This window comes from Panthera pardus, unplaced genomic scaffold (genome assembly GCF_024362965.1).
Source record: "Panthera pardus isolate Hobbes unplaced genomic scaffold, ASM2436296v1 HiC_scaffold_13, whole genome shotgun sequence".
Classification (NCBI taxonomy): Eukaryota; Metazoa; Chordata; class Mammalia; order Carnivora; family Felidae; genus Panthera; species Panthera pardus.
In genome coordinates, this window is record NW_026526688.1 from 203,284,553 (window position 1) to 203,310,061 (window position 25,509).

The following is a 25,509-nucleotide window of genomic DNA, read 5'->3' on the forward strand; positions in this document are numbered from 1 at the left end:
AAAAAAAAAAGCACCGTTCACTTTAACCAAGGAGCTGGGAAGAAGACCAAAATTAGCGAAAGTAAGAAGATGGGAAGCAGGAGATGAGGACTGACTGTGGGAAGTTGTTGGAGAGAGGTGCTGATGCTGAGGAAACGCGCCTCGCCCTCCTCCCTGTCGGGTTCCACCTGCTCCCTTCCCCCTCCTACCTGTGTGCTGGCTTCACGGGAGCTCCTGCCGCCAAACCTTCCGTCCCACCTCCACCCGCCGCCACAGCAGATGCCAGGGCCAGCGGGTGCGGCGGGTCTCGCGAATCGCAGCGGGTCCCCCACTTCACTTCTTCTGTTCAGCCGGGACCTCTGCCACCACCCGGACAGGGGGAGCTCGCGCCGGGGTGCAGTTTGGGCGTCGTCACCTAGCAACCGGAGCCACGCACCGGCGCCGCCGGCGGGAAGACTACAAGCTCCAGAATGCACAGCGCCCGCTGTGCGGCCAAGGACGCCGCGCCCAGGGCCCCGCCTCCCCCCAATGCCCGTCGGGACTTGTAGTTTTTCGCCCCCACCGGGAGCGCCGGGTCGCCCTCCGGCGGGGAGCGCGCCTCGGGTGGGGCGCGGCGCGGCGCCGCGGGATTGGGCGGCCTCGGCTGCTGGCGGCGGGCAGGGGGCTCGCGGCGCGTCGGCGCATGTGCGGCGCGCGGCGCGGTGGCCGGCGAGGCGCGGGGTGTCAGTGAGCCGCGAGGAGCCGGCGCCCGCGTGCCCGCGTCCGCCCGTGCGCCCGTCCGCCTGCAGCGGGGCTGCGGGTCCGCCCTGCGCGCCGCTCGCGGAGCAGCTCCGGCCGCGCACCTGCCCCGCGCACCTGTCCGCCGCCCTCCGCCCGCCCCGCGCCCGGCTCCGCTCACGCCAGCCGCCCAGGGACCGCGCGGGCCCCGGCCCGGCCCTGCCCCCGCGTCCGCCCCGCGCCGCAGCCGGGCCGGGCGCAGCGCTGCGGAGGCGAGGGCCGCGGGGCCGGGCCGGCGCGGCGATGATGAACAGGTTCCGAAAGTGGCTGTACAAACCCAAGGTGAGCGCCCGTCCCTCTCTGCCCAGGCAGACCCCTCTCTCGCCGGCCGCCGACACCTCCGCTCCGCTCGGCGACCCGCGCGCGCACGGTGCCGGGACCCCTGCGGCGGGTCCCGCCTCCCCCACCCCTTCCTAAGCCAGGTCCTAGACTGACCCTCCTGCCGCCGCGCTCCGGCCGGGGCGCGCTTTCCCTCCTCTGCCCGCGGCCAGGGCGCGTTCCGCTCCCTGCTCATCCCCGTCCTGCTTGGGCGCCGCGCTCGCACCTCGGGGTCCCCGACCCGCAGCCCGAAGCCGACCCCCTCCTACTTCTCCTGCGTCCCGGAAGGACCTTTTCATCCCTGCTGCCTGAACCGGGGTGGTGGTGGGGGACCCCCTCATTCCTCTTCTGCCCGTCCCCGTTATCCTGTGCCCGGACTGTACTCCCCAGCCTCGCCCTGCGCTCCGGAAGAGACCCTCGCTCCACCTCTACCAGGTTCTGGAGCGGACCCCCACTTTCCTCTCCCCGGGTCCCGGGCTGACCCCTCCTACCCTGTGTGCAGAGCGGATCCCCATCGCACGGCCCCGGCCCTGCCTTCCCGAACCAGCACTGACCCGCACCTCGGCCGGATCCTTGGCCCGCGCCCACCCGCGTGCTCCCCAATCCAGAACGGGTGCCCCCCTCGCCCGCGGGGTCGGCGGCTGGCGGCTGCGCCAGTCGCACTGCGGGCGCTGCGTCCCACCGGCGGCCCGGGCTCGTGTCCGCTGTGGACGGGGCGCGGGGCCCAGAGGCGCGGGGCCCAGAGTCCTGGGGGCGCCTTTGGGGTCCGGGGCTACAAGCTGCCGGCCGGCGCAGCGGGCAGGCGAAGGCGCTGGGGTCTTGGCTGAGGGCGATGACGCTGGGGTGGGGTCACCGAGGCCGCAGTGTCACTGACGACCCAGGGAACCCACTGCTCCCCGCGAGGCTGGACCGCTTTTCTGGATTGGGCTTCCCCGCCCTCCCTCCCCCACGTGGGTGGTCTCTCAGGGTGGGGGTTTCTTTAAATCCGTGCCCTCCTGGTGCGCCGGTTCCGGGGAGGCAGCAGATCTGTTTGGGGAGACCGGGGTCTAGGGGACGAGCCCAGGGACCCGAAAGCTTGTGCTTCGTGGTGTTTGGGGTCGGGAGATTTCTCCGGAGTGTTGGGCTGAAGGATTAGGATGCTTGTGGTGCTCCTTGCTCCGCCTTGGCCTCCCCCAGAGAGGATTCAGTTCTTCCGCGTCAGGTACAGCCACTGGCCTCCCAACCTTGTCCTGTAGCAGCTCCTTATCCGTGGTGGTGGGGGTGGTGGTGGCTTGGTGCGACCCTGGTGCTTCCTGGCTCCCTGTGGTTTGGGACCTCCCTGGTCATTTTCTACCTACCCGCTCCTCACTGCAGTCTCCCCTAAGGCCAGTCTCAGCCCTCCTGCTGTCCTGCCGGGGGGTTGTCAGGGGGAGGTGACAGCCACTGCATAGGATATCTGTACAAGGAATGGCTTTTTGTGTGTGTGACTTTTGTCTCCGGTTAAGGAAAAATCAAGTCCTCTCGTCAAAAGGTCATATCTAGGGTGGACAGCAGTGTTATTGTTTCAAGGTATATGCCAGCAGAGGCTGGCAGGGAAATGTATCATAGGTCAGGTAACATTCTGGTGTTTCCAAAAACACTTTTGTCAGAAGTCCAGGTTCCAGCCGTGGCTCCGGAGTCGGCCTTGATTTCAGGATCACCTAACTGTGTTGTCTTATTGGAAGGGGAGGAAGAGCAATGGTGTGCTCTCTGTTTCGTTAATAGCTGCACAGTTTCAGCTGAGGGGAAAGTCTTCAAATGTGGAAAACAATACTGCCCTTGAGGTTGTGCCCCGGAATGGAGAATGGTACCCCTAAGTTTCCCTCTCCAGCAGGCAGCTGCCCTTCTAAGACAAGCTCCAGGGGCCGACGGGGGCTGGGTGGAGGGCCGGTGTTAACCGGTCACAATGGTGCAGCGGAGAAGGGAGGGCTGGTGCTTTGTGTCAGGTCACGTCTGATATTTGTCCCTGAGCCTTGGACTTGAGACACACGTCCATCTGAGATCTTTGCGTCTGGCCCGCAGTCAGCTTGAGCTTGGGCGGTCTCTTGTTTGGGATCTGTCTTTGGAGTTAAATATCTTGATTGTTTGAAGAGTTGGAGCATATTAGGTCACCCCAGTAGCTTTTCATTTTTCAAACCAAAGCTCAGACTTTTGTCTTGGATTATGAATTGAATTTTCTGGTTCCCTTACCTTTCTAATTTAATCCATTTGGGACAGGTGAGCACAGAGTCAGTGCTGGGAAGATTCCAGGCTGGAGGACAAGAGGTGTGAGAGTTAGCTGCGGGGGAATGTGTCTGGGGGAGACTGTTGCCTGCAGTTACGATTTGTTTTTTTCACTTTCGTATTTAGATAGATACACAATTCAAACTGCATTCTTGATTTAATCCCTGCTTTGGTCTAAAACTGAACACCAAGCTTCTTGTTCATTACAGTGCAGTGGAAAATATTGTGGAGCCAAAAATATTCATTGTTCTCGCAGTTCTAAAAAGGATTCAGAAGTGCTTTAAAACATTCTGACACTTAAAATTTTTGATATCTGAATCATTAATAACTACCTCAGTTGGGTTTAAAAAAAAAAAGCCTTGATGTATAATATAGTAGTTTAACGTTAAAATGACATTACCCATCTCTCATATTTCCATTTATTTTCTTCAAGGCCATCTTTTAAACACTATAATTTCTCTTCATGTGAAGTGTTCAGGATTTGTCAGTATTATCTGGACTGTGAAAGCTGGATAGGAAAGGAATGTGTGGGAAAGCTTATCAGCCTGCCCTTTGTGATGTTGGTGACAAGCTTTTTTGACTTTTGTTTAGGGAAAGTCCTTCCAAGAAAGAGTGAACTTTAAGAAGGTGAAACCTTTTGGAATAATTGGTATCTCCATTTGAAACGAAAGTGTTAATACTTGCGTTTCTTGCTGGGTTATAGCTTTCTTGTTGACGCCTGGTCACTGTGCTAAAGGGTGAAATCCTGGCATAGTGGAAGGGGGCCCCAGACCAGGCCCAGCCAGGATAGCTCAGCCGTCATTAAAGAGCATCCTAATGATGGCACAGGTCAAATCGTGTTTTCCATCTTTGAGGAAGAATTGATGGGTGGGTAGGTGATACTGTCCAGCTGGGTGGGGGTTACCATGCTCCGCCCTATGCTCCATGAAGCCCTCTCTCTTCCGTACCCCCAAACGACTCCTGGGATGTGGGTCATTAACATTCCTTGTGAATACAGTGCTTTAGTGACTGATGTTTATCTGGGAACTGTCAGTACCCTGGGTTCAGGTCAGAGATGACATAGCCTTCTCAGAAGCCCGGGTAATGTGATGGGCACGTGTGCTTTTTGTAAGAAGCACCCTTCGAGCTTTGTGAAGTCTGCCCGAGCGTACATCCAGATAGGGTGTTTGCAACTTAACCCAGCCTCAGTGGACCAGGGCGTCTAGAGCCCTGTCCACGGTCCCTCCTGGTTTCCAGAGTCCCAGGCCCCCTGGTCATGGGCGTGGAGCTGGCCCTCTGTTCCTTGACCGTCAACCTGGCGGGGCGCAGGACCCTGGGAATGCCATAGCAGGTAGGAGTCCTTCAGGTATTAAACCAGCAGGTCACAGGGCCATGGGAAGGGCCTGGGTTTGTGTCTGCACGGCCCCCAAAGTGCAGAGACGTTGCATAGCCCCTCATCCTTTCGGGACTCCCCGACAGAGACCTGGAGAAATCCAGCCAGGGCATTGGCAGACCCCAGGGCTGTGGGAGGGCTTACAGCGGAAGCTGGTGAGATGGGTAGTCTTCCCTCAACCTGGGTCCTGCTGCTCTTGGGTCTGGGAGGGCAGTATCAGCACGTGCCTCGATTTCCCTGCTCTGCCTGCCTGGGAAGCGAGCTGCTGACCTCGCAGTGCCATGTTGGATCCTGGTGCCAGGTACAGACACTGTTTCAGGAGCTTGGGGTTTTAATGTGAACTTCTAGCCAGGCTGCGTTTCCCGCTGATAAACTCTGAGTGCCCGGCCACAGCTGAGGCCATCCTTGGAGGAACACATTCCTCTCTGAGGTGAGCTACTGGAAAGCCAGTGTTCCGGAAAGCCTGGCCACGCAGGCTGTGCCGGGGCTGAGCTCCCTCCGCCAGCAGGTGCCTGGCACAGAGGGGGCTCGCGGAGTCCTGGGAAGGATGCTTGGCAGTGCTGAGTCACAGCAGGCTGGGCTGGCCCACACACCCATCGCTGTCATCCCAGGATTCAGAAGGCACGGGCCCTCCTCCCTGCTGCCCCATCTGGCCGCCCCTCCGGAGAGCTTTCCTTCGGATGCCTCAGCACTTGGAGGCTATGGGCAAATGGGAGGGCCTGAGAGGTGCCCGTCCCTGAAGGTGGTTTATGGCGCCCACCTGCTTGGGTAGGGGGTGACTCAGGGGGAGGTCCCCGTCTCGTTTCCGAGGCTTCGCCGTATTTCTGTGTGTGGCTTCACACGCCCAGCCCTGTGCCCCTGGCATTTGCAGGGCCAGGGAGGGGCTGAGTGGCTGACGGATGGTGAGTGTCAGTCTCTGTGCCAGCTCTTAGGTCATCGCTCAGGGTCTGCACTTCACAGTCAGAGGAGCACAGTAACGGGAAACGTTCCTGTTCTGATGGTGACTGTGAAATGGGCGAGTCACAGGCCGGGAGTCTTGAGTGTTGCCTGATTGATCTCTGGTCTCGGAGTCCGCAGGCAGTGGCGTGGCGGGGAGGGAGCCGGAGTCAGCGGACTGCCCCCCTCTCCGAACGGGAGGCCTGTTAGGTAATTTCCTTCTACCTGCAGAAGGATGGGTAACGTCAGGATGCTTTGGTGCCTCTCCTAACGCTGCCCTGCCGGGAGTCCCCAGATCAGAAGACAGGCTTCTTTTAACTGTGTAAAGATGCCCATCTAAGGGCGTATACGTGACTCAGCGGTCATTTGCAATTCTTGACGGCAGAGCTGTGGTTTTGTCTCCTTTGGGGTGACAGCACTGGGCTGCCACGGCTCCTACGTGGCATGCCCTGTGCCCAGCAAAGGGGAACACGGTGAGCGGGTCCCAGCTGGAAGACAAACGCATACGCCGAAAGCCGCGGGTCCCCGTGTTTCTCTCCTGTCTCCCTGAGCTGACCTCGCTGCCCGCTCTGGCATAAATAGCACGAAGCTGCAGACAGGGCAGCAGGCGCTGGGGCCTGGGTGGGAATCCTCTCCCGTCCCTGCCTGGCCCCGTGCCTCAGTTTCCCTGTTTGTCAGGTGGGGTGACGGGACCTGCTGCGTGGAACTTGGTCATCTCTGTCGGACGCTCATAGGAGCGGCTCAACAGATGACCGGTGTCAAAGTCAGCGGCGCTCTTGGGTGTGGACTTAATGTAAGACCACCCATGGAGCGTTTTATGGGGTCTGAGCGGTCACTGAGGCTTTCCAGTGACTTCCAGGTTATTATGAGAGTGAAGTATCTTTTTTTTATAAGTTTATTTATTCATTTTTGAGAGACAGAGAGAGTGCGAGGGAGGGGCAGAGAGAGGGAGAGAGAATCCCAAGCAGGCTCCATGTTTTCAGCACAGAGCATGATGTGGGGCTCAAACCCACGAACCGTGAAGTCAGGACCTGAGCCAAGATCAAGAGTCAGACGCTCAACCGACTGAGCCACCCAGGCACCCCAAGAGTGAGAGTGTCTTAGAAGGTGCACCCTGCCTCCCTTTCTGTGGCATGTCCGGTCCTGGGTTGCTAGAAACAGAACCTGACTCAGGATGCTTCAGGCATTACAAATGGCGGCGATGAGTAACAGTGATGCCGTCTCCTGTGCCCTCCCTGGGCTGAGATGCGGCCAGGTGCTGATCCACTGCCCTGGCATTGCCTTTGAAGGAGAACCCAGGGCTGAATTTCAGCCAGAGCGGGCATCAGTGGGCTCTGCTGTGTCAGGTCTGGCCCCCAACCTGTCAGGCCATCCTCCTGTGTCCTGTCCCCACCCCATCACCCCTCCTCAGCTGGAGGCTCAGGATCCAGGAAAGGACTCCAGAGCCATGGGGTGGCCAAGGCAGAGGGGCTGGGTGTAAGCGACGGCCCGGGGGCATAGATCTCTGTTGGTGCTGAGGTTGTGGGGGTGCTTGTGAACATTTGATGTTCCTGTTTTACAAACGAGATGTCAGGGACGAGATCTTAACTTGTTGGAGCCTTCACAGCCGGAAAGAGGGAAAGCTAGATTTGAACTCCGGTCTGTTGGGCCCCGGAGCTGGAATTGGCAAGTGCGGCTGCCCTGAGCTGTGCCTCTCCTGCAGGAAGGAACTGAAGCCGTCACCAGCGTTTACATGAGTCCGGTTTGATGAAGCATTTGGTTTTGTACTTTTTACAGTTGGAATGAAAAGAAACTTAGGTATTGATGGGCAGTTTAAGTGTTTGAAGGAAGAAGACAAAAATGAATGGATTCTTTTTTGTTTTTACCGATCTGAATAGATAAAGCAAAGTAGAATAGAATGTTTCATATTATGATAATTTATGTAGAGTAGTTGGGTGAGATGAATGGGAGGTTTTTTTCTTTCTTACAGTAAGTGTTTTGAGGCTCTTCCATTTCTCCTTGTTTTGTGCAGGGTGGGGGCAGGGGAATGTTGGGGGCACTTCAAGTGGGGCTGCCTTCATGGCTGAGGGCTCCTTAGAGCTCTGCACGGGGGCTCTGTGAGTCTCTGCCCTGCGGGGACCCCCCAAGCTCCCCCACGACTGCGGCCGTCATACACTGGGTGCTTGGAGAAAACGGAGCGCATACCTACCCCTGGGGGTGGTGTCTTTGGGGCAGCCGTTTGTTGGGTGCTTAGTTTTTGAGAATGTTTCCTATTATTTTTAGGGATATTGTAATTACAAAAAAAGTTTAAAAGCGGAATCAACTACTTCATTGTTGGATGCATTATATTTTTGAGACACAGAGAGGGAGTGTGAGCTGGGGAGGGGCGGGGGGCAGAGGATCTGAAGACGGCTCTGCACTGGCAGCATAGAGCCTGACAAGGGGCTTGAACTCATGAACCCCTGGATCATGACCTGAGCCGAAGATGGACGCTCAGCAGACTGAGCCACCCAGGTGCCCCCAATGTCAGATACGTTTCAGAATCGTATCCCCGCGTTTATAGCAACATTATGCGTAACAGAAATTGGAAGTGGCCCACGTGTCCACCAACAGTGAGTGAGGAAATGAAGTGTGGTCCAGCCACACGATGGAATATTATTCAACCAGGAAAAGGAAGGAACTTCAGGTTATAATACGGATGAGTCTTCAAGTCATTATGTGACATGTGGAGAAGCCAGACACAAAAGGACACAAACTTTACGACTCTGCTTCCCCTACTGTCCCGGAGGGCAGGTCTGTAGACACAGAACGTATGTCGTGGCGGGGTGGGAAAAGGGCGGCGACGGCCAGAGGGTCCAAGGCTCCTTTTGGGGCAATAAACAGGTTTTAAAACTGGAGACAGGTGGTGGTGGCGCAGCACTGAAATGTGTATTTAAGATGGTTAATTGTATCTTAGGTGAATTTTACCTCAATAAAAAAGGGAATTAAGCCGTTTTTGAGGGTTTTTTTTTGAGAATCGTAGCAGTTTTTGAGACAGTCAAGGGGCTTTTCCTGGAAGGTCAGGAGATGCATCTCCGGCGGGGCTTGGCGCCCTGAGGCTCTTTGAAACCACCCCTTCCAGGCCCTCGGTTTTGGGGTTTCTGGAGGACAGCGGCGAGGGGTTCTGTGTGCAGATTTCTGAAACCACACCGCAGCCCCTGGGCTGCCCAGGGAGAGCCTGTCCTGGTCAAGTGCAGCCCTCACAATGGGCGCAGGGGTGCTGGCTGGTGGGCACCTTCAGGGCTGTCAGGTGGGGTGGCCAGGGGGCCAGGACCCAGAGGAGCTGGGATTGGAGGGACAGATGCAGTCAGCAGAGTGAGCAGGGCAGCCCCACCAGGGTGTGTGTGTGTGTGTGTATGTGTGTGTGTGTGTGGTGCCAGAAGGGGGAGGGACCAGGTGCAGGTCACTTGTGGTGACAGTCTTGATGGGATCAGATCCTTCAGGGGGAGGGAGTCGATTCAGGGGGAGAACTGGAAGCTGGGGCTGGTGACGGAGACCTGGCTGAGGCTCAGGTAAGGGGATGGCAGGCAGGACTCTGGGATGGAAAGGCCCGGTGGGGAGGTTGAGGGGTGCTGTTAGCTGGACATGAGGGTGTAGGGGAGGGCTGGTGGGGCAAGGGGCCTGGGAGCCCAGGTGGGAACCGTGGCGCTTGGGGTGCCCATGGAATGTCCATGTGGATGGCGGAGCCCCCACGGTGGGTGCCCAGGAGTGCAGAATTGTACCGAGCTGGCCCCAGGGCTGAGAGCATGGCCCTGAGAACCAGAACAGTCACCCCATTTTGTGGGCCACATGTGGGTGGGGCTCAGCGGCTGTCACCTCTCTCCTTCCATGCCCTCTGGCAGCTGGGTCCCCCTCTGCACGGCCTCCTGTCCACCAGGAGGCTGACGGTGGGGGGGGGGGGTTGCATGATGGTGTTGGTGCCCCAGTGGGAATGGCAGGGTCTCCTGAGGCCTAGCCCTGAAGTCACAGGCGTCTCTTGCACCATTTTAGAGGGTTAGCTGCGTTCAGGGCGGGCAAGCATGGCCTTCTGGTGGTGGCCCAGGGCTGGGGGCGGGGGTAGTGGCAGTGGGGAAGCATGGCTCCAGGGCAGGGGTGGGTTAGAGGGGTTCACACAGGAAGCTGAGGCGTGGGTGACAGGCAGCTAGGAAAACCCTATCCCACACTGTGTCACTGTGGTACCTGGCAGAGTAAAACTCACCCGTCCGGAGGGGGGCCCTCCCGCCCGGCCTCTGATGTGGAATGCGTGGTAAAAAACACGAACAGACTCACGAGAACGAGGTGTGGGAACGGAGAGCCTGTAGAACTCCCAGGACTGAGAGGGAGAGTCATTGAATTAAAAATGAAAAACCAACCCGCCTCATGCAGGGGTGAGGCGATCACTCTGAGGTTCCAGAAGTTCACGGGCAGGCCGGGAGGGTGGAATGAGGGTCAAGGTGCATCTGATGGGACTTGGGGCGGGGGCAGGGAGCAAGGGGAGCCTTCCCAGGCGCCGGCCCAGACTCCAGGCTGGGCTGGGGGAGGGCCCTGGGGAGCACGGCACTTGCCGGGCGGCGTCAGCACCGGGATGAAATGGAAGACAGTTTTAGATGAAGACGAAAGTGTAGCCACCCCCGAATCCTTGCTGCACAAGGACTGGGAAGTGTATTCCAGAAGGAAAATCAAGAGTCAGAGGAGGGCGTGGGAGGCAAGGAGCTCGCGGCACATTAGTGCAGCAGTTACCCTGTGGAGCGGCAAGAAGCAGGGGTTTGGGCAGAGTGACCCCAAAACGCGGGACTGAGACACACTAGCCAGGAGCACCCGGTGGGGGTGGGTCCTTGGTGGCTCTGGAGGAGGCGCGAGGTGAGGGTGACGTCAGACTGTGAGTTAAGCACACGCGGGAGCCCAGGGGGAGCACCCGCGTGCTACTTACAGAGTGAAAAACTTCCCAGCCGGAGAAGTTCCACCCCATTGGGTATCTGTTACCTTCTGTGGTCTTGGTTTCAGCTTTGAGAGGAAGGAATGATGGGAGTCGCACGTCCTGGGACAGATCGTGTTCGGTGGCCCCCTCCTTGCTGGACTCCCTGCCGACTGTGCCCATGAGCCTCCAAGAAGCCTCTCTGCTGTTGGGAGAAGTCTGCACCACCCAGAGCCCAGCAGTGGCTCAGGATTGAGTACAGATGGGCCGAGGACTTGTGCTCAGCAGCTGGGGCCAGGTCTGGTCTCCTCACCTGTTAGCTGAACGAGAGGCCATGGACGACATAGGAGCTGCCTTCCTGCCCCTGCAGCTGAGCACTGACCCTCCGGCAGGCAGCTACCCCGGGCCCTGGGACCTGGCCGGGTGGGGCAGACTGGCTAAGCTCCAGAGAGCCCAGCTGTCAGGTGTGCAGGGACCCAGCTCCAGGACCATGGCCTCTGGCCCCTCATACATTCCCCCGGCATCGCTGACTGAGGACACTTGCCGGGGTTGTTTTCCCTGGGATGAATGCTCCCAGACTGGGAACTGACACCCCTGAGAATCCCTGGCCCCAAGTGCCCCACAGAGAGCCTGAGTCCAGACCTCTGTCATTTGGCCCCAGGGACAGGGCTCTGGCAAAGGCTGAGGGAGACCAGGGTCTCTGAGCTGCCTCAGGGCCAGCAAGAAAGCGTGTGGACCCCCAGGGAGGCGTTTGCCAGGCTGAGGAGGGGCTGCCGAAGGGTCCGGCTGCAAACTCACTTGTCACAGACGGGGAAAGATCTGGAGGAGGGGTGCACAGAACCAGAAAGGCTTTTGGGGGCAGTGTTTCCCTGGCAGCCTCTGTCCCCCCACCGAGCCCTGTGTCGTGGCTGGACCCAAGATCTGTGCGGCCCTATTTAGCGGACGTGTCTTGAGACTGTGGGGGAGGACCCGAGGGGCCAAGTGGAGGGCAGGCGACAGGCAGAGCAGTGCCAGGCTGCCCCCTCCTCTTCAAGCACCGGTGAGTCTCAGGAATGGCCCTCCTGGCCTGCTGGCCTCTGCCCTCTGGCCACGCCCACAGGGTCAGGCCTGACCTGCTGCCCAGCAGTCAAGCTCAGTCCCAGAGAGGCCAGCGTGGCCGTGCCCCACTGCTCTTGGTGCCCCGTCCGTATTCTGATCGTGGTGGATGTGCAGCCTCTAACAGGTGTCTGAACTCTGAGGGAGACGATTGGTCTGCTGACACTCCAGTTGTCGTGCTGCAGATTATTCTAGAATAGGGGCTGTGGGGTTGGAAGCCCGCCTCACCACGTGGACAAAACCAAAAAGGCAGGTGGCAGTGTTAGACATGAGATGTCACTCGTGTTCTGTGCACAGCGTGGCATGCGGGGGCAGGGGGCACGTGGCTTCTCCCCCAGACTCAGACCCAGTGCCCGGGGCCCAGCCCTGCGGTCTGCTGCTTGCCTTGGGCCTTTCCCAAGGATGTGCTTTTGGGCACCAACCCAGCTTGTTGACAAGGCCCGTTATAGCTTTGTTGTTGTTGTTGTACATATTTTTCTTTTTTTAAAAGCTTATTTATTTACTTGTAGAAAGTGTGTGAGCACAACAAGCAGGAGAGAGAGAGAGAGAGAGAGAGAGAGAGAGAGAGAGAGAGAGAGAGACTCCCAAGCTGGCACGGTGCTGTCAGTGCAGAGCCCACACAACATGGGGCTCAATCCCACAAACTGAGATCGCGACCTGAGCAGAGGTCAAGAGTCGGATGCTTAACCAGCTGTGCCACCCAGACTCCCTTATATGTGTCATTTCTTAAAAAATTAGGTGGCATTCACATCACACGCAGTTTACGTTTACCTCAGTGGCATTCGTGTACCCAGCGTGCATGTGGGGGGCTGTGTCCATTGTGCAGTCGCCCCCACTCTCCCCCTCCTGCCCCCGGAGACCTCTGGCCTGCGTTCTGTCTCTGTGCATTTCTGTTCTGGGCATTTCACAGAAAGGGGATCATACGACGTGGGGTCTTCAGTGTCTGGTTTCATCAACCTTGCAGCAGGTGTTGGAATTTCCTTCGGAAGGATGAATGGCATGCCTCCCTTCTGTCTACACTTCATCCATCTGTGGACTTCTGGGCTGGGTCCTCTTCTGGGCTGCTGTGAATAAGCTGCAATAAACATCCATGTACACATTTTCCCGTGTTTTCATTCTGTTGGGTAGATACACAGGAACAGAATTTCTGGGTCACATGGGAACTTTAGGTCTAAGTTTTTGGGGGACCACTGAACTGTTTTTCCTGTTGTGGTTCTTGACGAATGGAGGGTGGTTCATGGGGGAGAGTGGGGCCTGTGTGAGCCACGCGGTGCCCAGATGGGGGACCTATGGCTGCCCAACCTGTGTGCCCTGGCCTTGGGGCCGCCCCAGTCCTGGTGAGCAGGGTGTCCCAGCGGTGTCCCTGCTTGTGAACCGAAACTCCTGGAGATTGGAGGCCTGGGTGGGTCTTCCAAGGTGGCCCCAGACCCCACCCCGGGGCTCACTGGGAGCCACGCTTGTGAATCCTGTGAGAACCAGCATGGCGGTGTCTTTCTCACAGGCTCTTGTTTCCACGCCCCACTCTCGGGGCAGGGGCAAGGTCCCCTGGATGGGAGCCGCGATCCCTCCTGGGCCCCTGTCAGGAGCTGGGCTCCGGCATCCAAGGTGGTCACAGAGAGAGGACACGCTTTGTCCAGGGTTGTGAGGAGTCTGAAAGGCCTGTGATGCCCGTGGCCTCTCCTCATACACGCTGCAACATGCCAGCTGCAGGGGCCTCCGAGTGGGGTCCCGTTCCTGGGGTGGGAGGACTCACGTGGCTGTTAGCTGACTGTGGAGGGTGCAGGCCTGGCCACCGGCTTGGCCACCTGAGCGGCCACTCGATTTCTTTATGGGAGGCTGACGGAAAGTAAAGTGAGTGCAAATTACGGAAACAGCAGATATCGGTGAACAGAGATGGAAATTTAATATTCCCCGTGACCCTTCTCACTGACGTTTGTTAATGCGTTTCCACTGCTCGCCCCATTTGCCGTGTGGCTCTGTAGCTGTCTTCCCTCGGGCTGCTTTCTAGCAGGCTTTGCAGGACTGGGAAATCGCATCAGCCGAGCGGCCTGGCTGGAGAATTGCTTCGGCTGGAGAACGTCGTTGCCGTCGTGGCTGCAACGTGTCATCACGGCTTGCTGACCGTCAGGAGTTTTGGTGACTGTAGCCAGGTGGAGGCTGCACAGAGGGCTTTGGGAAGCCCTTCCTCTCCCTGCTCCTGGAAAGGGAGGGGTGGGAGTGAGGACAGTGCCCTGCAGTGGGGAGGCCCTGGCCCTGCAGGCTCCAGGCTGACCTTCCAGCTCCAGCCCCCGAAGGGGCTGTCGCCTTGAAGCCTCACTGTAGACAGGGAGGAGGTGGGCGGCGGCCCCCCCCCCCGCCCCCACCCCTGCAGGGCTGTCCCCAGCATGAAGCGCTCCTGGATGTAGACACCTGCTCTGCCTGGGGCCCCGTGGCCGGTTGTCTGTCCGTCCTCCCCTCAGGAGGCTTGTCGTCAACGTCGGGGCGCCTGACGCCTGTTACCCCCCCACCCCTGCCACCAGCACCGGGGATTCCAGTGTCACTGGTCACATGTGTGAGCTGAGCAAGTCCCTCCTCTGGTGTTGGAGACGGGACTCCAAAAGCTGGTGGTGTTTCTCCCGCAGTGGCCTGTGTGACCTTGATGCCTCTGTATGTATCTTTTGGGAGAACAGACAGCCCGGGGAGGCCACAGGGGCCGGCTGGCACCTCACAGCTGGGCTTCAGGTGGCTGGGCTTGAAAGGACTTTCTCATTAGGTGGGGGCAAGGGGAGGGCCAGGACCCACCCCAGGACTCATGTGGGCTTTGGAGCTGGCTTAGGAAGAGGCCCCATGGAAGCTGGGACTGAACTCTGACCCTGTACCCATGGGACCTTAGAGCTTTACAGTTTGGGCCTCGGAGGGGCAGGGGGCTGTGAGTGGGGGGCAGAGGGCGGAAGGGGGGGACATCAGCCGAGGTGCTCGCTCACTTTAATTCCAGGTTTCTAGCTACTGTGGCCCCAACGCAACCCCTGGGCAAAGGTCCCTCTGATGACTCCCCTGCCCCCCCCCCCCCCCCCCCCCCCCCGTGTCTCAAGCCTGGGGACTCAGGGAAGAAAGCCTGCCCCCCCCCCCCCCGCCCTCATGTCTCAAGCCTGGGGACTCAGGGAAGAAAGCCTGCCCCCCCCCCCCCCCCCCCCCGCCCTCGTGTCTCAAGCCTGGGGACTCAGGGAAGAAAGCCTGCCCCCCCCCCCCCCCCCCCCCGCCCTCGTGTCTCAAGCCTGGGGACTCAGGGAAGAAAGCCTGCTGGGGTCCACAGGCTCCGCCTCCCCCCCCCCCCCCCCCCCCCCCCCCCCCCCCCCCCCCCCCGCTGCTGGCCCGCCTATGGCCACAGTAGCAGCATCTGCCCAAACCCAGAGCCAGGAGCATACCTGGATGAGCTCTGCAGGTGAGGTCCTGGCATCAGCCGAGCCCTGGGCTGGCATCGTGGGTGTGCCATCTGGCCTGCACCCACACGTGCTCTTGTGGACCCCACAGCCAGGCCCACTGGGGCAGTGCCCCCACAGAGTGGCTGATGTCTTCATTAACCCGTGGCCTGTCCCCTGCTGAGTGACCCGTGGCCTGTCCCCTGCTGGGTGCCCCACTAAATCCCACTGAGAAGTCCCTGTTAGATTCGGAGCTCAGGGGAGGGGTCGTGTGACCGCACACTGGCCTCCTAGGCCGGCACACTGGAGTTGGGCCTGGCTGCGTCCCCTCGGTGCCACCTCCGGTTCTATGCCGGCTGTAATGCCATTGCTCACGTTCCCAGGGCGCGTGTGATGGCAGCCACCTGGCTCCTCTGTGAATACGGCAGGGCATCAATCAGGATCCGTGGCTTTGATATTTGGCTCTGGACCCGCTCATTCCAGCGGAGCTGGGGGCGGCCGGTACCTCCGCGACGCTCGCATCCTAAGGTGCTCTGGGTCACCTGGGTGCTGTTAGAGTCCCTGCTTCGCAGGGCCTGCCTTTTAACAGCCAGCCTGGTAATGGGTGAAGAGATTAGCTTTTTGTGGATGTCTTATCACACAGTTATTGGAAGTCTTTTGATATTTCCAAGTGTTCTGCGATGTACCAACAACGTATAAAATACTAAGCCACAGTGCCTTTCACGTAGAGAGGTAAGTGTGGCTGTGCTCACCCTAACCCGTCATTCTCAGGGGCCTTTTGAAGGTTCTTGATATCAAGGAGGGTCAGGGCCGTGCACTCGCACGGAGGGTCAGGGCTGTGTGCATGCATGGAGGAGGCAGCAAGGCCTATCGTGCTTGCTTGGAGTGGCCAAAAAGCCCCAAAGGCTCCCGAGACCTCCCTGGAGAAGGACCCTGTGCATAGACTATTAGCACTGAACTGGAAAGCAGAGGGCTGTCCCAGCCCCGTGTACCGGGGTGCGTGTATGCCCCTGTGCCCTTGACCAGGGCACTTGTGAGGGCTCCCCACGGGCTCCTGTCTAGGGAGAAGGTGTGCCTTACTGGGCCACCACTGGCCTCTTCCTTCTGCCCCGTGCTGAAGAAGCTTGGATGTGAGTGACGGAGCCCAGCTGGGTGTGGCCCGGCGACTAGTCAGCCAGCTGGTGTGGCTCACGCCCAGCTGAGTGTGGGCCAGACAACAGCCTGGGTCCCGCTCTGAGCTCTGTCCTGTAGGGAGCCTCCGCCGTTCCCATCCACAGCACCAGGTATCCAGCGGGGGCGGATACAGTGGGATGCTTTGTGTCAGGACCCTCCCTGTCCCATCTCCTGTGTGGACGTGCACTTGGGACCTGAGTCTTGCTGTGGGGGTGGGGGTGGGGGGAGGCAGGGGGTTTCTTTGTGGGCTTTCCCTGCTAGCATCTGACATGATTAAAGGAAGTGTGGGCCCCTCCTGACCATCTCAGAACGGCACAGAGTTAAGACCATCGTTTATTAATTTAACAGACGTTAATTGGGTATGACTGTGTGCCGGGCATTGGGCTTGGCACTTGGCAGAGAAGGAGACAGTAGAGGCCCCAGCCTCAGCTGGGACTTTGTCTCAGGATTAAAGCTGGGTGCCCAGTGGGGGAGCGGCCAGAGCAGTGGTTTCAGAGGGCAGCATGGTCAGGGGAGGTGGGGGGCAGGGATATTGAGTGACCCGAAAGCTGTACATTCCCCTCCTGGAGCACCTGCTGGGGTCCCAGTGTGCCATCTGGACAGCTTCATCTCCCAGGGGTTGGAAATTGTCAGGAGTGTGCCCCCAGAGTGCCAAGTGGCTCCCCAGGCTTTCAGGATGCACATGAACAAGGTGGTCAGACCGGGAGGCCCGCTGTCCTGAGGAGCGGAAGGTGGGGGCACAGGCTGAGGGACCTCAGTGTATCTGGATGCAGCGACCGCAAACCCCTCTGTACATGACCCCGTGCAGATGCCCTGCCAGTGTGATGTTCTAGGTTCACCCTTAAGGGAACCCAGAACCCTGGAAGCTATCTTTCTGGACCAGGTGGTGACCCATGGGGGCCTTGGTGTGTGTGTGTGGGGGGGGGGGGGTTGACCGGTCAGGAGTCATTACTCTCCTCGTTCCTACAGGGGACCGGAAAGGGGTGGTGACTCAGGACCCTTAGAGGTGAAGTTTGTATCTGCTCACACTTTTTAAAAGCTTTAACGAGGCGCATACACATAATACTGTTAAACTGTGCTCTCAGAAAATCTTGCAGTGGAAGATTTTGTGTTATGTGTATTTCACCACAATTAAAAATTTTTTTGTGTGGGAGGGGGTGCCTGGGTGGCTCAGTTGGTTAAGCGTCCAACTTCGGCTCAGGTCAGGGTCTTAGGGTTTGTGGGTTCGAGCCCCTTGTCGGGCCCTGTGCTGACAGCTCGGAGCCTGGGGCCTGCTTCGGATTCTGTGTCTCCGTCTCTCTCTGCCTTTCCCCCACTCACACTCTGTCTCTCCCTCTCTTTCTTTTTTTTTTTTTTTAATTTTTTTTTTTTTTTTAACGTTTATTTATTTTTGAGACAGAGAGAGACAGAGCATGAACGGGGGAGGGTCAGAGAGAGGGAGACACAGAATCTGAAACAGGCTCCAGGCTCTGAGCTGTCAGCACAGAGCCCGACGCGGGGCTCAAACTCACAGACTGTGAGATCATGACCTGAGCCAAAGTCGGCCGCTTAACCGACTGAGCCACCCAGGCGCCCCTCTCCCTCTCTTTCAAAAATAAATAGAACATTAAAATTTTTTTTAAAAACCCATTTTTTAAAGAAAAGGGCAACATGAGGGATCCTTGGGGAAGGGACAGCTCTGTGTCTGGACTGTGGTGGTGGATTGTGACCCTACCCACGTGGTAACAAATCGCCCACGCTTATCACACAAGTGTGTGAGGCAGAGAATCCGAGCCGGGTGGATTGTGTCTGTGTTGATGTCCTGGTTTACAGTATCTTTCTGCAGTTTTGTAAAATGTGACCATTGAGGGAAGCAGGGTGAAGGGTACACAGATCCCTCCCTGTTTCTTATGACCACGTGTGAATCACAGTTATGTCGAAATTAAAAGTTTAATGAAAACAGTGTTTTTTTATTCATTCATTTATCTTTCTGAATTTAAATCCAAGTTAGTTGACAAATAACATAATAATGATTTCAGGAACAGAGCCCAGTGGTTCATCACTCACACAACACCCACTACTCCTCCCAGCAAGTGTCCTCCTTGATGCCCATCCCCCATTTAGCCCATCCCCCATCCAACACCCCCCAGCAACCTCAGTTTGTTCTCTGTATTTAGGAGTCTCTTATGGTTTGTAACTAAAACAACTTTTTAAACAGCTTTATTGAGGTATAACTGACATATGATAAGCTGCACATATTTAATGTGGATAGTCTGATAAGTTCTGACATTTGTGTACCCAGTGAGGCAGCCACCCAATCAAGGTAGTGAACAGAACTGCCATCCCCAAACAGTTCCTCGGCCCCTCTGTGCTCCCCCCTCCTCGTTCCCTCCTAGCCTCTCCTCTGCCCCCCCATCCCCACACTAATGCTGGTCTGCTTTCTGTCATTACAGATCAGTTTAAACTTTCTATTAAAAAAGGAAGGGCACGTAACCAAGGATGGCTGTGAGGACCCCTAGTCCTGCCCTGGGGAAGGCCAAACGCCCAGACTTGCTGAGTCCCGCAAAGCGCAACAATGGGAGCTTCTAGAAAGTCCTGTCAGCAGCCAGATGATGCTTTAGCAGGGTGCTGTGCATGGAGTCGTGCCCCCCCAATTCCTACGTTGGGTCCTAACACCCAGTGTGGCTGCATTTGGAGGTAGGGGCCTCTGGGCAGGGACTCAGTTAAATGAGGTCATGAAAGTGGGGTCCTGTTACCGTAAGACCAGTGTCCTTATGAGAAGGCCCTGTACTCTCTCTGCCACGCGCGGGTGCAGTGAGAGGCGGCCATGCGCAAGCCAGGAAGCGGGTCTCACCAGGAACCGACTGTGTTGGCACGTTGACCCCGGGCTTCTGGCCCCTACCTGTGGGAAATAAATGCCTGTTGTCCCCGGTCTGTGGTGGTCCAGTTCGACAGCCCGAGCCGACCAAAGACAGAGGGTGGTGTGGATGTGACCGTTGTTGGCTGTCTCACTCCAGGCTCCCTCTGGAGAGAGTCCCAAGTCCTGGCCTTGGCAGGTGTTGGTTCGCACAGCCACCACCCTCCGCGGAGCGCAGGGAGAAACGGAGGACAGGCCGCCACTCCAGGTTGTCAGGTGGCAGGCTTAATAAGCAAGGGAACTTCCTCCCAGGCTTGTTTCGGATGCCACAAGACAGGGAGATCTCTGTGCCCACACGCCCCATCTTAAAGTTTGCGGAGAGGCCTTACGTAGGCTCAGTCCCTGTGCCGTCCAGGTGGTCTCAGCACATTCACTCTCTCAAGGCTGTGTCCTGGGGGCAGCACTGGAGAGGGCGGGGCGGGCGCAGTGCACATGCCAAGGCCCGGGAGGGGCGTGGAGCCTCTGAGTGCCCGGGTCCAGGTCCCAGGTCAAGCGGGGGTCACATCTTGTCCTCTTGATGGTTTCCTCCCACAGCTGGATTTTCTGAGTCCCCTGCTCTGGGACGGCTGGGCCTCCTTCATTTCAGCAGACTGCATTAGGCTCTTTTCTGTGGTGGTGTGAGGGCATGACAGAGGGATGGCGGTCCGAGCCCAGAAGTCACAGGGAATGTTGGCTGCGTTCTCTCGGTCATAGCACGTCACAGTCCAGCCCAGATCCCAGACTGGGGAGAGACTCCACCTCCAGATGGGAGGAGGGGCCTGAAGCATAGGGTGGAGGGGGCTGCAGGTGCATTAATGCGGGCAGCCTACCTCCCAACCCTGTGCACTGGGTCTCCCCTCCCCGCTTGTGCCCTGGGTCTCCCCTCCCCCCTTGTGCACTGGATCTGCCCTCCCCCTGTGCACTGGATCTCTCCCCCCCCCCCCGTGCACTGGATTTCCCCTCCCCCCATGCACTGGATCTCCCCTCCCCCTTGCACACTGAATCTCCCCTCCCCCCCCCCCCGTGCACTGGATCTCCCCTTCCCCCTTATGCATTGGATCTCCCCTCCCCCCTGTGCACTGGATCTCCCCCCCCCCGTGCACTGGATCTCCCCTCCCCCCGTGCACTGGATCTCCCCTTCCCCCTTATGCATTGGATCTCCCCTCCCCCCTGTGCATTGGATCTCCTCTCCCCCTTGCACACTGGATCTCCCCTTCCCCCTGTGCACTGGATCTCCTCTCCCCCTTGCACACTGGATCTCCCCTCCCCCCGTGCACTGGATCTCTCCCCCCCGTGCACTGGATTTCCCCTCCCCCCATGCACTGGATCTCCCCTCCCCCTTGCACACTGAATCTCCCCTCCCCCCCTGTGCACTGGATCTCCCCTCCCCCCGTGCACTGGATCTCCCCTTCCCCCTTATGCATTGGATCTCCCCTCCCCCTGTGCACTGGATCTCCTCTCCCCCTTGCACACTGGATCTCCCCTTCCCCCTTATGCACTGAATCTCCCTTCCCCCCCATGCACTGGATATCCTCTCCCCCTTGCACACTGGATCTCCCCTCCCCCCCATGCACTGGATCTCCCCTTCCCCCTTATGCACTGGATCTCCCCTCCCCCTTTTGCACTGGATCTCCCCTCCCAACCCTGCACACTGGATCTGCCTTCTCCCTTGTGCACTGGGTCTCCCCTCCCCCTGTGCACTGGATCTCACCCCCACCTTGTGCACTGCATCTCACCCCCACCTTGTGCACTGGGTCTCCCCCTCCCCCATGCTTTGGACCTCACGGCCTTTGCCTATTCCGTACTCCTATACTGGTCTCTGTATCGTTCCTCTGTATCGTTCCTCTGGAGGTAAAATATGCTGTAAACTCCCCTGTGTCTAAAACAGCAGCCAGGTCACCAACCCTCTTGACCTCCCCTCCACAGAAGTCCTGAAGGAGCTGTCTCTGTGCCCTCTGTGATTCCTCTCCCACTACCCCTTCTCCCGCCTGCTTCCCCAGCTGCCCACCCAGACCACACTGGGGGCCACATCCTGTGTCTGGTTGCTGTCCTCATCTGTATGACCACTTCCTTCCGTAGGTGGCCGTGACACCACATCCTGGCTTCCGTCCAGTCTTCTGGGGTCCTTCCCTGGCTCCTTTACCACCCTCCACATAGGGTTGCGTCCCTGCACGCAGCCCTTCTCCGCTGCATCACGCCCGTTCCACTGGTTCCCCAGCCCTGAGCCCTGCGTGCCCTGACCTCTGCCCAGGGCGCTGGCCTCCCTGACCACGCTGCTCACTCAGACCTTCACCCACCACTTCGCCTCCCGGCCTTCCCGCCTCCGTTCACGCACATGCTAGGGCCACACCTGGAAATCAGCCCAGTTCTGGTCTCCGACACGGCGCCCCTGCCATCAGCGTGTTCCCAGGGACACCTGTGTTCACGGCAGCATTGCTCCCCTTTGCTCAATGTGGGAGCAGCCCAGCGTCTACCTGCAGACTGTGGATAGACACCATGTGCCCATCCACACAGCTGAATGTTATTCAGCCTGAAGAAGGAAGGATATTCTGACACCTGCTAGGACACGGTCAGCCTTCGGGACGCCATGCTCAGTGAAATGAGCCAGTCACGAGGGGACAGATCCCTGCATGGTGCCACCTACATGAGGTACTCAGAGTAGCCAAAATCATAGAGACAGACGTGGGCGCCAGGGGCAGGAATGGGGGTTAGTGTTTAATGGGCACGGAGGTCCAGGTTCACAAGAATGTTCTGGAACAGATGGCGGAGGCGGTGCCGCTGACTTGTGTGCTCGGTGTTGATGGCCAACGTGGCCTGTGACGTGCAGGTCTTACTACAATTTACAAGAATGAGGAAAGAAAAAAGTGTTTCTGATGCCTCCCTCAGTCCCGGCTGCCTTCGTCCCTCTCTGGGTTATTGCTGGAGCCCCTAACCCGTCTCCCCGCTGTGTCCTTGCCCCCCCCCCACCCCAGTCCAGGCTGTTCTCAACACAACAGCTGGAACCAGGTTTCACATATACAATTCGAGGTTGCCTCTCTGCCCAGAACCCCCTGGGACCCCCCATCTCAGAGTAAAGCCTGAGGCTTTCCAGGGTCAGGTGCCCCCTCTGGCCTCCTTCCCACTCCCCCTGACCCCTTCTGCTCCAGCCCACTGGGCTCCTTGCTGCTTCTTAAACACACCTTGGGACCGTGTGCCAGGCGTCTCTCCCCCTCAGCTTTCCCTTTAAATTCCATCTTATGGGAGATACCTGTCTTCCATCTGATCCAGCGGTTCTCAAACCGCTGTCCCTTTAGGGGACATTTGGCAATGCCTGAGGACATTTTTGGTTGTCACAACTTGGTGGGGGAAGTCCTTCTGGCAGCTCGTGGGTAGCTGCTAGTGTGCCGTCACCAGCCTACAATGCAACAATGTTGCACAATGCAACAGTACAACCCCTCCAGCAAGGAATTACTGGCCCCAAATGCCAACACTGCCGGGGTTGAGAAACCCCGCCCTGTCCTCCCGGTGCTGTGCGTCCTTCCCCACATCTGCTACCCGTTCCTGGTCACCGGTTATTACCTGAGGTGCGTGTTCACTGCCTGGGGCAGCAGTGTGGTCAGAGCCCATCCCTGAGGTGTTGGGTCTGGCCATCTCTTCTGGCCCCGTGTTCTTGGTGACCTTGGCTGCAGATGAACTGGGGTAGGAAGTAATTTCAGGAAAGTCCTCTGTTTCCTGGCCCCCAAGCGACAACGAGGCGTTCTCGATTCCAGCCCAGTGCGATGGGATGGGAGCCTCAGGAGCCTTGGGTTAGTGGGCAGCGGCCCGAGAGTGAATGCCCCCCAGAGCCGTGTGCCCTCGCTCTCCTTCCTGGCCGGAGGGCTGAGCGCTTGCAGGAGGTGGTTCAGACCCCCCAGGAGGCCTGTGGGGGCAGCCTGCTCAGACGTACGGCTCTGGAGCGTGCTAACCCTGGAAGGGGGTGATGGAGGCGGGGAGCCGGGGATCAAGCAGCTAAAGCATCGTCGCCTGCCCTCGGAAAGGACGCAGTATGGTTGGTCCAGTAGTTTTCATGAAACGTCAGGTGCTGTGTGAATTCCTCCTCTTGGTCTTTCACATCTGGACAGAAGGAAACCCTGATGTTGTGGCTCCCTCCTGACGGGGGGTGTGCCCTCCGTGCACTCCGGGAGCAGAGTGACAGGCGCCTGCAGGGGGTGCCTTCGCCAGGACCGGCCGCCACGAAGCTGGGGGTTTCGGGCTGGCTGGAGAGCCCGGAGTCACCGTGCTGGGCGCGGCGCCCCTCAGTGCGTGAGCACGGGGCTTCGTGCCGGGGCCCACCTCCTTTCGCTCCAGTCTTGGACGGAGATAGGAGCGTCTCCAGCGGAGAGAGGTTGGCTTTGCAGTGGGAAGGTCAGAGAGGTCACGAAGGGCGGCCTTGCCCTGGGCGTGGAAGAGATTTCCTGACCTTCCGCCGGCCGGTTATCTGCAGGGCACCTGCTCTGTGCTGCCGTTGCTCCTGTGCTGGGTCCACTGGAGCGTGTAGGACGACACCGCCTGCTGGCACCACATTGATGGCAGGGCCAGGACACCTCTGGCCTGAAGCAGTGCAGACAAAGCGTGGCCACCTCTGTGGCCCCAGGCGTGACTGTCCCTAGGACCGCGGACCCTGTGGGACACACAGGCCCCTCTGTCCCGGGACTGTCAGCTGGAAAAATTCCCTTTGCGAGAAAGACTGTGTCTATGTGTCCAGGACTCCTGCCCACGGAGCTGGAGCCATCGTAACCCACGCACGGTCATGACCCTTCTCGTGTGGTCAACACCTTGTGAAGAGAAGCCCAGCGGTCGGAGGGTGCTGGGGGTGTGACTCACGTCACAACAAGCTGCCACCTTCTCCCGTTGAGCTGGGAACAGGAAGATGTCGTCCGGATCCAGGTGCAGGAGAAGGTGGGCTGCTGGGGCGTGGCATGGCGTGGCCCGACATGTGGCGAATCGAGGTCCCTGGAGCTGGTGAGGATCTTAGGTCATGGGGCAAAGCGCGGTGCAAGTTGCAGGTGGGGCTGGTTTTAAAGGAGCAAGACGGTTCTGGATTATTTGTCGGGAAGCCCAAGGTAACCACGGGGGTCCTTCATGGTGGAAGACGGGGCCACAGAGGGTCAGAGAGAGCTGTGAACACAGCAGACGCACCGCCGCTGGCTCTGAAGGTGCAGACAGGGACCGTGGACCAAGGAAAGGGTGGCCTCTGGAAGCTGGGAAGGGCGGGGAAACGGATTCTCCCCTGGACCCTCCCGGAGGAACAGCCCTGCTGACCCCTTGACTTTAGCCAGTGCGACCCATGCTGGGATCTTCCAGAACTGCAAAGTCATGAATTTTGTTGTCTGAGCCACTGGGTTTGTGATGATTTGTTGCAGCAGCCACGGGAAGGCAATACCTGCCTCCTGGGGACATGCCCACGCGGCCAGGGGACACGCGAGGGCGTTCACGAAGGTCTGCCTACACAGCAAAACCCTGGAAGAATCGGGTGCCTCTTGTGGGGCGTGGCTGGATGCTCCGTGGGGCCCCACACAAGGGCAGTTGCAGAATATCAACTTGGTGAAGGGCAGAACACACAGGATGTGACAAATCAGGAGCCAATCTCAAAATATCACATATGCATGATGTCCTTTTTATAGAGTTAAAAGCAACCAAAAATACATTTAGGACCACATATGGCAACCAAGCTGCATTAAAGGGGCCGTATGAGTCAGGGTCCAGGGTCCAGGTAGCTTCATGGGGAGGTGGGGAGTGGATGGGGGCCCCGGGAGTGGTTGGGGGCCACAGGGAGTGGACGTGGGTTATGGCCGGGCTCTCCCTTCGTGTCGGGTGGTGGGCTCGTGGGTGATCATAGCCCCATTTAAAGTAACTACTGAGCCATTTGACTTGTTCACACAGGTGAGAGATGGCCATCTCCCGGGCCTGCCTCCCTCCAGAGAATTCTCAGTCCAGGAGTTTTCTTTCTTTTTTTTTTTTTTTCAACGTTTTTTATTTATTTTTGGGACAGAGAGAGACAGAGCATGAACGGGGGAGGGGCAGAGAGAGAGGGAGACACAGAATCGGAAGCAGGCTCCAGGCTCCAAGCCATCAGCCCAGAGCCCGACGCGGGGCTCGAACCCACGGACCGCGAGATCGTGACCTGGCTGAAGTCGGACGCTTAACCGACTGCGCCACCCAGGCGCCCCAGTCCAGGAGTTTTCAATTAGTGTTGCGAATAGCGTCATGTGTGACACGGGCAAGCTTTGCATACAGTTGGATTGTTCTGTCGTTAGCATGGGGAAGGCAGGTGCTGCATGCACACAGGGGCGGGGGGAGTTAGGGGTGGTCTGTGCGGTGGGGCTGGAAGGTCTGGGCTGCCTTCTGACAGCCTGCATTCATTCAGTGGCTCTGCCCGTGAGAACAGATCTGCTCATGTGCTTAATGAGATGTC

The 25,509-nt window shown here is 58.4% G+C and overlaps 2 protein-coding genes across 6 annotated transcripts in view; one reads left to right on the plus strand and one right to left on the minus strand.

The window, feature by feature from the left end:
• Nucleotides 1–740, minus strand: part of CFAP99 (cilia and flagella associated protein 99) — a 41,356-nt gene extending 40,616 nt beyond the window's left edge. For all 3 annotated transcript variants that reach the window (XM_053901773.1, XM_053901771.1, XM_053901772.1), the window contains exon 1: nt 189–740. The gene's annotated coding sequence lies outside the window, so the exon portion shown is untranslated. The remainder of the gene's footprint in view (nt 1–188) is intronic.
• Nucleotides 741–752: 12 nt separating this feature from the next.
• Nucleotides 753–25,509, plus strand: part of ZFYVE28 (zinc finger FYVE-type containing 28) — a 116,830-nt gene continuing 92,073 nt past the window's right edge. For 2 of the 3 annotated variants that reach the window (XM_019453877.2, XM_019453876.2), the window contains exon 1: nt 753–1,038. In XM_019453877.2, the coding sequence (XP_019309422.2) occupies nt 1,000–1,038 (39 nt within the window). In that variant the 5' untranslated portion in view covers nt 753–999. Of the gene's footprint in view, nt 1,039–2,068; nt 2,276–25,509 lie in introns of those variants that run through there. The other variant, XM_053901770.1, reaches the window with a different exon arrangement.